The sequence below is a fragment of the Cherax quadricarinatus genome, chromosome 21, assembly GCF_038502225.1.
Source record: "Cherax quadricarinatus isolate ZL_2023a chromosome 21, ASM3850222v1, whole genome shotgun sequence".
Lineage (NCBI taxonomy): Eukaryota > Metazoa > Arthropoda > Malacostraca > Decapoda > Parastacidae > Cherax > Cherax quadricarinatus.
The window spans coordinates 15,043,026-15,056,140 of record NC_091312.1 but is presented as its reverse complement, the minus strand read 5'-3'; the positions used below and the strand labels follow the sequence as shown (position 1 = coordinate 15,056,140).

At 41.4% G+C, this 13,115-nt stretch overlaps 2 protein-coding genes across 2 annotated transcripts in view; one reads left to right on the top strand and one right to left on the bottom strand.

Annotated features, from left to right (window-relative positions):
* LOC128689090 (ras-related protein Rab-8A) overlaps positions 1 to 4,724 on the bottom strand; it is a 127,774-nt gene extending 123,050 nt beyond the window's left edge. The window contains exon 1 of the mRNA XM_070087245.1: positions 4,546 to 4,724. Within this exon, the coding sequence (XP_069943346.1) occupies positions 4,546 to 4,669 (124 nt within the window). The 5' untranslated portion in view covers positions 4,670 to 4,724. The remainder of the gene's footprint in view (positions 1 to 4,545) is intronic.
* Positions 1 to 13,115, top strand: part of LOC128688989 (pre-mRNA-splicing factor syf2) — a 151,021-nt gene that overhangs the window by 34,601 nt on the left and 103,305 nt on the right. The gene's annotated exons all lie outside the window — the stretch shown is intronic.

Here is a 13,115-nt window from a genome sequence, read left to right as displayed (position 1 = left end):
TCTCTCTCTCTCTCTCTCTCTCTCCATGTGTGTTGTCAATCCATCACTGCACAATTGATATCAACAAGTTCATGTGCGTGTTCATTTATTGATGTCAGGAGATCAGAGGTCACCACGGGTCGATTCCCTAGGGTCACACAGTTGACCTTGGAAGTAATCTGTGCTTTACACACACACACACACAACGCGTGTGTGTGTAAAGCACAGATTACTTCCTAGGTCAACAGCGTGACCCTGGAGAATCGACCCGTGGTGGCCTCCGACCTCCTGACATCAATAAAAGAACACCCACATACGGATTTAGTGCTTTCCTTAAATTTAACAATAATAAAATAATAATAACAATAATAATTTACGGTGCTGAGGGGAAGCAGCAACAACAGCAGCATTAGCAGAAGCAGCAGCAGTAAGTAACCAGACTGGCAGCAATAATATCAATTCACAGTGTTGGTACCAGCAACATCAACAATTTCCATTGTTAGCAACAACAACAATCTACAGGGATAGCGACAACAACAACAATCTACAGGGATAGCGACAACAACAACAATCTACAGGGCTTCTAGCAACAACTATCTACAGGGCTAGCAGCAGCAACAACAATCTACAGGGCTAGAAGTAACAATGATCTACCGGGCTATCAGCAGCAACAACAATCTACAGGGTTAGCAGCAGCAACAACAGTCTACAGGGATAGCAGCAGCAGCAACAACAATATACAGGGATAGTAACAACAAACTACAAGGCTATCAGCAGCAACAACAGACTACAGGGCTATCAGCAGCAACAACAACCATCTACAGGGCTGGCAGCAGCAACAACAATCTACAGGGTTAGCAGCAGCAACACTCTATAGGGCTAGCAGCAGCAACTACAATAATTTACAGGGCTAGCAGAAGCAACAATAACAATTTACAGGGCTAGCAGCAGCAACAACAATCTACACGGCTAGCAGCAGCAACATCATCAACAATCTACAGGGCTACCAGCAGCAATTACAATAATCTACAGAGCTACCAGCAGCAACTACAACAATCTACATGGCTAACAGCAGCAACTACAATAATCTACAGGGGTACCAGCAGCAACAACAATCTACAGGCTTAGCAGCAGCAACTACAATAATCTACAGGGCTAGGAGCAACAACAACAATCTACAGGGTTAGCTGCAGCAACTACAATAATCTACAGGGGTAGCAGCAGCAACTACAATTATCTACAGGGCTAGCAGCAGCAACAACAATGCAACTACAATAATCTACAGGGGTAGCAGCAGTAACTACAATTACCTACAGGGCTAGCAGCAGCAACAACTAACAATCTACGCGGATAGCAGCAGTAACATCAACAACAATCTACAGGGCTAAAAACAGCAACTACAGTAATCTACAGGGCTAGCAGCAGCAACAATAATCTACAGGGCTAGCAGAGGCAACTACAACAATCTACAGGGCTAGAAGCAGCAACAACGATCTACAGCGCTAGCAGCAGCAACAGTACTCAACAGTGCTAGCAGCAGCAAAAATAGCAATCTACTGGGCTAGCAACAGCAACAACACTCTACAAGGCTAACAGTAACAATAACATCAATCCAGAACCAACCATTTTTTTTATTGATAACAGCAATAGCAAAGTGTGCTGAGCTAGCAGCACCAGCAACAACAATCCACAGCGACACCAAAAGGAACAATAATTTTCAGATTTATTTTTTATTGTTAACATCAGCAACAACAACAGAAAAAAAATTATTAGCAATAACAATAAATTCTGTGATAGCAGAAAAAGCAGCAGCAATAGCAAAAAAAAATATTGAGGCTAACGACAATTAATGCTAAAACAGGAACAACAGCACAACAATGTCAGCACTGCTAGCAACAAATGTTAACCCAAAACTTTGTTATCTAACAAAATCAAAAGAATTCTGGTGCGAGCAGAAAGAGCAGTTTTCAGTACTTGTAGCAGGAAGACCGTATAAGCAGCAGCAAGAGCGACAGCAGCAACACCTGGTGTTAGCAGAAGCAGACGTGTCGTCCAATTCTAGCAGCAGTAATTTTCAGTGCTAACAGCACCAACCGCAGAAATCCTTCCAGAATTAGATGCAGCAGAAACCCTTCTAGAGTTATCAGCAACAAAAACTCTTCTAGAATCAACAGCACCAGAAACCCTTCTAGAATTAAGAGCAGCAGCAACCCTTCCAGAGTTAGCAACACTAGAAACCCTTATAGAATTAGCAGCTGCAGAAACCTTTATAGAATTAACAGCAGCAGAAACCCTTCTAGAATTAGCAGCAGCAGAAACACTTCTAGAATTAGCAGTAGCAGAAACACTTTCAGAGTTAACAGGAGCAGAAACCCTCCTAGAGTTAACAGCAGCAGAAACCCCTTCCAGACTTACCAGCAACATAAATCCTCATCCAGAGTTTGCAGCAGCATAAACCTTCTTCAAGAGTTAGCAGCAGCATAAACCTTCAAGAGTTAGCAGCAGCATAAACCTTCAAGAGTTAGCAGCAGCACAAACCTTCTTTCAGAATTAGGAGAAGCATAAACCCTCTTTCAGTTAGCAGCATCATACTCTCTTTTAGAATTAGCAGCAGCATAAACCTTCAAGAATTAGCAACAGAATAAACCTTCTTCAAAAGTTAGCAGCAGTATAAACCCTCTTTCGGAATTAGGAGCAGCATAAACCCTCTTAAAGAGTTAGCAGCAGCATAAACTCTCTTTCAGAATTAGCAGCAGCATAAACCTTCAAGAATTAGCAACAGTATAAACCTTCTACAAGAGTTAGCAGCAGCATAAACCCTCTTTCAGAATTAGGAGCAGCATAAACCTTCTTCAAGAGTTAACAGCAGCATAAACTCTTTCAGAATTAGCAGCAGCATAAACCCTCACCCAGAGTTAGCAGCTGCAGAAACCCTCTTCCAGAGTAGCAGCATAACCCCTCTTCTGGAGAAGCAGTAGCAAACAGCCCCGCCCTTTACTATCAGCATCAGCAGCAGAAACATCTTCCAGTGCTACTATCCCCTTTTGTGTTAGTAGCAGCATCTGCTACTAACTGCAGCAACACCTCCCAGTGTTATCAGTATCGACATACGAATATTTCTAGTGCAGCAACAGTACCTTACAGTTCTCATATCAAAAGCAACTTCCGGGAATGGTAGCTGCGCCTTCTAGGAGCTACTAATTTCAGTGATAGCAGCTGCAGAAACACATTCCATGGTAAATTACAGTGCTGGCAACAGAAAGAGTTTGCTGCTTCTGCTGTCAGTTTTATGCTGGAAGCATAAAATTTTCAGAGCTAGCAGATGTAGTAGTAACTTGGACTTCTAGAACAGAAACAACAACATGAGCTTTCAGAATAACAGAACAGCATCACCATGAACTTCAGATTAAAGCAGCAACGTCCAGTTCTCAAGCAACATCAGCTTAGCACTAATAGCTTTACCAACAGCAACTCCACCATACAGTTCTATTAGTAGCAGCAGCATCAACACTGTCTCACAGTAAAAACATTGAGGCACAGTGCTAGAAGCAATAGTATCAGTCCCCTCACTGTGAAATATGCAGCGACTCCAGCTCACTGTATTTGTATGAGCAATGACATTAGTTCACTGTTAGAAACAGCTGCCCCTGGTGAGGAAGCAGCAGCAGTTACACAATGCTAGTAGCAAAGACTGTGCCCTCTGGGTGTTTTCAATGGCAGTAGTAGTAGTATCAGCTGCTGCTCATGGACCATACTGCCTTGAACATAATACACCATGGAGTATACCCTCTAGAACACCAATATCCCCTGGAAAATGCCCCCAGGAGCTGGTCAGTTTTTACCATAGTGTCAACACCAAGGTTTATCAACTCACCAGCTGAGTGACCCCTACACCAGCTGTCCTCCTGATGCTCCCTCTTCCCCATCCATTGTCAATCTAACAACTTCCATAATTTAATAGCAACGAATGACGCCCAGACCAGATAATACAGAAAATAATACCTTCGTACCTTTACCTTAAACAATATTTAACCTTTGGCTGTGTGTTTATCTAGCAAGCTTTGCTTGTCTAATATTAATAAGTACAGCATAATGATTACTTCATTTACGCGGTAACATTTCTGTTAAATTTTGTGAGGTATTATATTTGCATGTTTATTGGTGTTCAGGTTCAATAGTAAACAAAAATACGAAGCTTAGTGTGTAGGATTAGCAAGTGTAAACCTAATCCTTGTGTACACTGTTCTAAACTCGGTAACACTAGATGTATCGAGAACTAATGCAAACGATAATCTTGGACCAAACCAAATATAAATAAAAACATGTTTCGGAACTTTGATCAATAAGAGTTTGGAGTTTAGGTATCGGATCGTGTTCCAACTGTTTTCATTCTTCGTCAGTGATTTTTACCCGCCATTAATTAAAGTTTACGAATAAAACTCATATCAGAGCGTATAGTAAGCCGCTGTAATACCCGATATAATGAACTCTGGTTCAAGTTTGTCTACAGTGGGGACCCAACGTAATGGAATTACACGCGCGCACGTCTCCTGAGTTAGTACTCACCGACTGTAGAGATGTACGTGTCATAATACCTCTCGTCGCAAAATCTGTGAACTAGGCAGGTCTTTCCCACGTTCACATCGCCGATTACCAGCACCTTATACGTGGCTGTGAAGTCGACAGCCATGACTGGGAACGGAGTAGCTACTGCCACCCCCAACCACACTCACTCTCACACTGACTCATTCCTGCCTATTGATCCCAACCTTCCCGTTCTCCCCTGCGCCGTTTTCTGTTCCCTCTGACGTAGAGGATGGCTGTATGCATACTTTATTTGAAAGGGATTTCTTTTTGAGCCAGGGCCCTAACCAGGATTTCATTTTCAGAAAAAGAGGGTCAACGCTGACGTCTTTAATATATCCCATACTGTGTGCGTCTTACCCATCCAAGACAGAGGCTGCCTTCATACTGGTGAAGGCATTTGATGTTAAGAAATTTGTTCTCCTCTCCCTCGTTTTGGATTAATTCTGTTTACCTCCCATTCCTCAGGCGATGTATGATCCCCAATGGTTTACGGTTTCCTCCTGTATATAGTAATAACCACCATTGGGTCTGGCCAGTAACAAGACCTATGATTGTACGGACACAGCCTCTGATCACAAGTCTACAACAGAGTATACCTGTAATGATCTTAAGTATGTAAAACAAGAGACATTCCGAGGGGTATGGGAGGGAGGGGAGTACAAGAGAAATGTTAAGCCCATTAACCTACTTTCCTTACACAGAGGTCCTATTGTTTCATGAAAATATCCCTCTACGAGACCCAAAACAAAGCAAGGTCACACATTGCATTGTATTTTTTTGCCAAGTCAAAAATGTGCATTCTAAAATGGATATTAATTAAAATTTGTTTATCTTCAAAATTTTTTTTATTCTACAATAAAAATATAATCTCGAATTTTAATTAATATTTAGCTATCCTCAGAAACAGAATACTTATAATGGTTGTTGTATTTTTTTTATTTTTCCTCCAAGATTTCTGTGTAACTTAAGAACGCCTCTTCTGATTGTCTTCAAACTATTAATCCTGGTATATCTTAGTTGGAGAGGTCGGATTTTTATTGATATTATTATTATTATTATTATTATCAAAAATAAGCGCTAGACCGACAAGGGTCATACAGCACAAGGAGTTTTATTGAAATGTGCAAATACCCATTTTTTTTTAATTTAATTTTATGAATGAAAACATAAATGTTGCTTCCGTGCAGCAACTATGTCAGCCTCAAACTGTAAACGTTGGTGTGCCTAAAACAAAGAAAAGTTCAGTACATCTTTAGGAGGCATAGGCACTACTTTGCTCATATTTTAAAATAATAATTACCGCTTTCTTTGGGATAACTGAAGAATCCCTCTTCCGATCAGCTTCAAACAACCTATGCAAATCATATCCACTGTAAGATTTGCATTATAACTGGGATATACAAGTGCCAAAAATTTTGCCAGTTTTATTAAACACACTGCAATGTTGATTTTTGTGCAATAGACTGAGACTGCCACTTTTAATATTCTTCAAATTCTCAGAAATAATGTATCGTACTTATTGAAAGCGTCAGATTGGCTTTGGACTGTCGATGCACAGACTGGGCCTCGGGGGCGTTGACCCCCGAAACCCACTCCAGGTATACTCCAAGTATAAACTCGGAATATCGGTTTCTGTGCGATAACTTCAGAATGCTTCATTATAGCGGCTTCACACTCTAAATGCAGGCATATTTTATATAAAGGAATGTTCGTATTTTTATTGGGCCTTACCAGTGTCAGTACCAATTGTCAATAAAATGTGTATCCAATTTCCAGTGTTGTGGTAAAGACTATCTAAAACTCTCTGGGAAATTCCACGCCTAATTTTGTATCATTTGCCGGGTTTTTTTATATATATTTTTAACGAGAGTGAATTCCAGCTTTTAGCAACTATAAAAACGTTTATTTACAGCTCCTGGTTCTCGTGAGGGTGTTAAACTACCCTCTTGAGGGGTGTTAGCCTCCAGCTCCTGGGTCTCGATAGGATTATTTCAATCAAGGTAAGCAGTAAGCCCGTAGGGCCATACTGTGCTTGCAGAAGCAGCAATATACAAGGGTTAGGAGTGAGAGGTTGTAATGTGCGAAAGTAGGGGTTGATGCGAGGAAAAAAAATGAAAATGAAAGTTGGTGCAATAAGTTAGTTTCGGTAAAAAAGTAAAAAAGAGAGAGACTGCATATAACGAGGTCAACTAGAGCGAGTGTATTAGGGAGGAGTAGACGGAAATATGTATGTGCCCAAAGATAAGAGAGGACAATCTATTACGAGGATCTGACAGTCCTCGTAAAGCGTTGCTGGACGTTTATCCATGCAGTTTCCGTAAGTACATTGAATATGTCTGATACGTAAGCGTGAGAGTGCGTCAACCAAACCCATTCTGGCCACCTTACCTTGTGAGCGTAAGGTGGTTAGAATCCTTAAAGTGGTTTGATAGAAAAAACAACTGTGGCCTAAGACAAGTGTTGTTGTCAGTGGTTGCGGAGTTGAGAGAGCGCTGAAAAATAGTTCAAGAAACAAATACCCTGTGATAAATTGGGGAATAATGAATAGCTAATTAAGTGGTTTTGTCATCTTGTTTATTACTCCGAAGATTAGCATGTCAGGGGACAGCAAAAATTTACTTCTATGTATTTCCGATTATTATAATCATATCTAAGAACTAAATCCACAAAGGCGCTGCTTTGTATCTGCGAGAAATGCGACAAGCAAAGTTGTATACAAATGAGAATGGAATGAGGGAATTTAATTTCCGAATAGGTTGTAACCGCCTTTTGTAAGTCCAAAATAACTACAAATGACGAGGCGGACATGACTTCAATGTGTATGATAGCAATGAGAATTACATACAACTCTGCTGTGAAAGCACTGGCCGATTCTAGTAAATGACCTTGGATTTTAGGAAAAGCAGCTACATAAACGACATCTGGAGATTTAGAACAATCAGTGAATACTGCAGTAGCATGAGAATGAGACTGAAAGTGTTCACGAAAGGGTGAACAAAACGTTGAAGTATATGAGCATTTTGCACATGAAAATGGGATGAGGTAAACTTGAAGCTTCAAACTTCCAGACCAAAGAAGGGAAACGTAAGACGCAGGGTGAACGTAAAGACGTAGGGTGAACGTAAAGACGCAGGGTGAACGTAAAGACGCAGGGTGAACGTAAAGAGAGGACGTATTTACAGTGAATGCAAACAGTAAATAATAAAACATTGAGCCTGAGAGGGTCATACAATGCTGCAGGAGGATTGTACAAAGGTGATGAAAGAGTGAAGGGCAGGAGTGAGCAACGGCAGATGTTAGTGGGGGAAGGGTGTATGAGGAAAAATAAAATTACAGTTGGTGCAATTAGTTTCTGTTTAAAAGTTAAAAAGAGAGTCTGCGTCAAAGATGGGACTTTCAGCAAGAAGATCAGTTAGAGTTTGTGTTGAGGCGGCGGAGGTGAAAGAAGTGAATTCTGCATGCCCACTGATAAGCTGAACAATCTTGATATAGTGAACTAACAGTGCAACCTCTCAGTCCTCACAGAATGGTGCTGGGCGTTTTTCCAAGAGTGAGGTGCGTGTGGCCTATACGTAGACAAGAAAGCGCAGTAGTCTCCCAAATGTGACAGCGGTGGAAAATGGCGTGAAATCTAAACGTGATTTGACAGAAAACAATTTGTGAACCAACTCGGACCAATGCTGTTGGCAGCAATTGCGGAAAGGGACATAGTAAATGGGGGCGACGATTAAATAAGGAGCCCTTAATAACATCCGTTTCAATCCTGTACCGGGAGGGATCGTGTAGGTCATAAGAAAAACAAAACATAATAATGGAGACAATGGGCATCGCACCGATAGATGGTATGTTCACCTCTGCACATAGGCTTTCAACCGGGAAAGAACGGAAAGCTTCGAAACGCAAACGTAACCTATGATGATGAATGGGATCAAGTTTAGAAAGAAAAATGGGGCCACCGTAATCTAATTGAGATAAGATCAGGGCAAAATTAAGGCAAAGAAAGACGCATCTATCAGCCCCAAGAAAGGTGGGCTAGAGTGTGAAGGAGGTTCGACCGGCTATGACATGCAGATTCCACGTCATTCGGCGATCAAACGGAAGATTAATTTGATTGTATCCTGTTTAGGGATACAAGAACCATACAGGTATAGAAGTCTCATGTACAACAGAACGTCTCGTGAAGGTAAGATGTGTTTTAGCATCAGAAAATTGAAACCCATTGGAGGTGGCCCAGTGGGAAGCGTGATCAATAATATTCTGGTGACTGTCAGCACAAGCAATAAAAAATCATCGACATAGAAACTACCAAATATTGGAAGGGAGAACGGAGGTACGGTCGTTAATAGCAAGTGTGAGGGAAAAGTTCAATAGATAGGAGTAGCGAGGGAGTGTATAGTAACAATAGTTTCATTGCCGGCTACTTGTTAAGGTAGGGTAAGTCCAGCTCCCGCTCTTCCCCCTCCCCCCTTTTTCCCCCTCAACGAAAGTGATAGTTTGATTGCCGGCTGCTTGTTAAGGTAGGGTCAGTCTAGCTCCCGCTATCCCTTCCCCTCCCTCTTCCCCCTCCCCCGAAAGGTGACGTGTGGGGCTCCGCTCAAACAGTAAATCACTCGACTCACAGCTCCCAACACTACTGTAAGTACACGCCTGATCATATTTTAGTGGACTTATTGGTTGAAAGCTTCACTTTTGACCAATAATTAACTTAGTCCTTTCATTCTTTATCTGTTAAATGTTTTAATAATCACCACATCTTTTAGGTATTGTACTTATCATGGAGAGTGATTTCTTAAGAAGTGGGTAATCTGTCTCTGTTTACAGCTTGGAATGACAGAGAGGGTCACCTGCCAACCAACGAGAAGAATAGAAGGAGACGAACTAACGTCCTGAGACGTCCCATGTTTAGTCTACTTACCTGTTATGTAAGCCAACACAGGACCTAACCCCTCATCATAGCAGTGGTAACGAACCTGGTTTTCCTGTCATCTGAAGTAATACACACGGCTATACTCTGTGAAGAACAAGCCAGTGGTGGTCACCAACACCTGCTACCCCCCCCCCCACATCAGCAACGGCTACGATTTCAACAACATGCAGTGTCACCAACACCTGACACCCCATTACCACGATATACCTATATTAGCGTTGAGTTCAAATGTAATTTTTTTCATTTCATTTTTTATTTTTCTTTCAATTAGGGTACCCATTCATGTTTTATTGTTTTACATTTTCCGTTTCTAAATAATAAAGTGTTTATCATTGTCTGTTATTATTTCTTTTTCTATTCATTAATTTTTCTGAGGAGGAGCCAGCCTTGGTAATACTGACTGAAGTTGTTACAGGGCTGAGTAAGCCTTCACAGCAAGCAGGATGAGGGATATATATTGCTATGTACAGTGTTGGCCGAATTCAGTGGAAAAGATATTAACCCGGGCACAGAAGTGCCTCTGACAAGAAATTCCTAAAAATAAAGTGGCACATTGCCTCGGAGGCTCAAGGAATAAAGTTTGGGCCCTGACATAACATTCGGTTGTATCAGAAGCCTTTTAGAGATCAAAAACGACTACAATAACCGAGTGATTATTAGCAAGGCATTGTGAACATAGGTATCCAAATGGATTACGGGTTCTATGGTATTACAACCCAGGAATCCAAATGGCCTGTTATCCTGGGTGTAAAGGGAGCAAAATAAACACAGCAGAAAAAGTTTACTTATATTATCCTTCACCAATTTAGAACAGCAATATGTACACTATGTACAGTGATAAGTATTAGTGCACTCCACGGTATGCAAGGCAGAAATAGAAGCCACAAGAGAGCAGACCGTGCTTCAACCAGCTCTAGAATGGGAATGACAAGCGCAGACAGGAGAGTGGTACCCACATAACCTCTGCGATTGCCAAAACGATCTTATTGGCTGGAACCTGGTCACTAGTTGAACGACGGGGCCCCATCATCAACTCTCAGCAACCTGGTTCGCTGGTTGGGGGAGATAGCCTGTAAATGAGGGTGTGTACATGCGCCGAATAAAGGTTACCTTACTCTTTGCATGCCACATATGGTAAAATTGCCCCTATGAAAACCAGACTGACAAGGAAGGAGAGAGAATTACAGGTTTCCAAGTACCATACTTAACGTTTGTTAACCAAGCGTTCTAACAACTTAAATAGTTCATTAGTAAGAGCACTGGGGTCTGTAATAAGAGGCATCATGGCCCAAAGTACCCGGCTTATAAAAAGAGAGGACAATGGCAGCTTTCCATTGTATAGGGCATGGCACTTGTGGATTTAGAGCTTCTTTTGATTATAATGATAATCAATTGTAGAGGGAGAACCCCTTGGATCCAAATGAGACTGAAAAGAGGTAAGAGGATGACGAACACCATAAGGGATAAATGCTCAAGCATATAGACATGAATGTCATTAGGCTCAGCTGCTGTAGGATGGCATACGGAAAGCATTTATGCAATTTCGCAGAGCATGAAGGATACATCATAAGGTTCCTCAAGCAAAATCCATCAGTGTCAATTCCCTCTCTCAGGTTTGGAGGAAAAGAGACGAGAGATAAAGTTCTTGGGAAACAGGGACAAGGTGATGCCCAATTGCTGTGGCAACCTCAACAGGGTCTGCAATGTTGGCTCCAGCAATCATAAGCATGGGAGAAGGGTCTGGAGAATACTTGCCAATTAATTTATGTACCCTTTTCCAGACCTCGCGCATAAAAGTAGTGGAATTAACAGTGGACACGTATATTCGCCAACAAAAACATTTCACCACGTGTATAACATGATAGACAAACTCTCGCCTGTTTAAAAGCCAGTAAGTGGTCAATGGTTCTTTTGTAACAGTAGCAGCCCCACACATAGCGCTTCAGTTACATGGCACAGTCGTAGTCAGGATACTACCAGGGTACGCATTTCCGATAATGCCTGCCCAAGGTGTCGAGGGGATGAGGGCAAGAAACGCTGCAGTAAGAACAGAGGTGACAAAAGAGGACATAAAAAGGAGAACGTCAAGAAAAGTATGGCATGACTAAAGCGCCTGATCTGCCCACTCGAACTGCCGATGAGAGTGACAAATGGTTTGGACGTAAGAATGAGAAGGGGGAAATGATTGCTGTCATGAATATCAGGTACTACAGACTAAAATCCAGCACTACAGAAGAAGCACAGATGGAGAGATCTCTATATGAAAGAGAACGCGTGCAAGGGTCGAAACAAGTAGAAGTGTCATCATTGAAAACATGGAAGAAAGAAGCGAGAAAAGCCCCTAACTGGTCCCAATGATGAGCATTACACAGTATTCCTGTACTGTTTGCTTTTCTTTACTTGTGTGAAGTTCTTCCATCGACTGTTTCCCAAGTTGAAGTTTCTATTACATTTGGTATGGGAATTGTTCTTCCACTGCTTTTATCTTACCATTCTACTCAGACATACTCTTTTTATCAAGACTTTGGAGAAAGAAAAAGGCCTGAATTTCGTACAGTACCTTTCTTACTATATTTTATTAAAGTTTTATATTCATTTTCATTTTCCCTTATCATTCACTTGTGGAAACTAAATTATTCAACTGACTTCAGGTCTTTAAACATGAAAGGAAATATGCTTTAATTTATTGTTATATAAACAAACCATAAACAGGCCTCCACTCGGGTTGGTAGATGGGCTCCTGATCAGACAGTGTATGGGCTTGTTGCAACAATGGTCTCATAGCTTGAATTGAGTAAGGATATCTGTGTACTAAGAAAAATAACCCGCATATAGGAGAGAGAAATGCTTATGGCGACGTTTCGGTCCGATCTGGACCATTCACAAGTCCACTGACAGAAGAGAGTTACACAAATAACCCGCACATCCCTCTACTAATGCTCCTGGTGTCTACTCTATTTCTTGTTCCTCCTCTCCTCTTCAATACTTTGCAGAAACTGACCGATCTCATTCTAACAGACTTAAGGAGCACAAAAGTAGTGTTAGGCTTGCCGACATTAACAATGCTTTTTTTCTGTCACGTTAGAGATCACAGCCATCCTATTTACTGACCTGCTAAAACTGTCTTCCCTACTTCCAACTTCAACAGTCGCCGTCTGGTTGAATCCTCCCTAATACACAACTTTCCTTGTATGAATCTTAGTCCTGGTTTCGTCTCTGTAGATGCCTTCCTTTCCCACTACATTTAAAATGCTCCAAACTTTAGAACACCCGTGACCTAACCTGATTCCTCCTTTTTCTCCTTCTCCCTCTTCCCCTTTCCTCTTTCCTTTTTCTCCTCTGGGTTGTCTTTCTTCTGCCTTGTGTTTTTGTTCCTTCATTATTTATTTTTCATTAGCCCCCCCCCCTCTGTGTTCCTGCTCTTACCATCTGTGGGCACCTAGCTTCCTTGCAGTGTTCCCCTTTCTTAGTATTTGTCTGGCTCCTCCTCCTTCTTATTTTCCCACTATAAGCTCCTAGTAAGTAAGTAAGTTTATTCAGGTATACACAAATACAGTTACATAAAATTATCATACATAGCAGCATATGTGTAGAGAACCTAGGATAACCCAAAAAAGTCAGA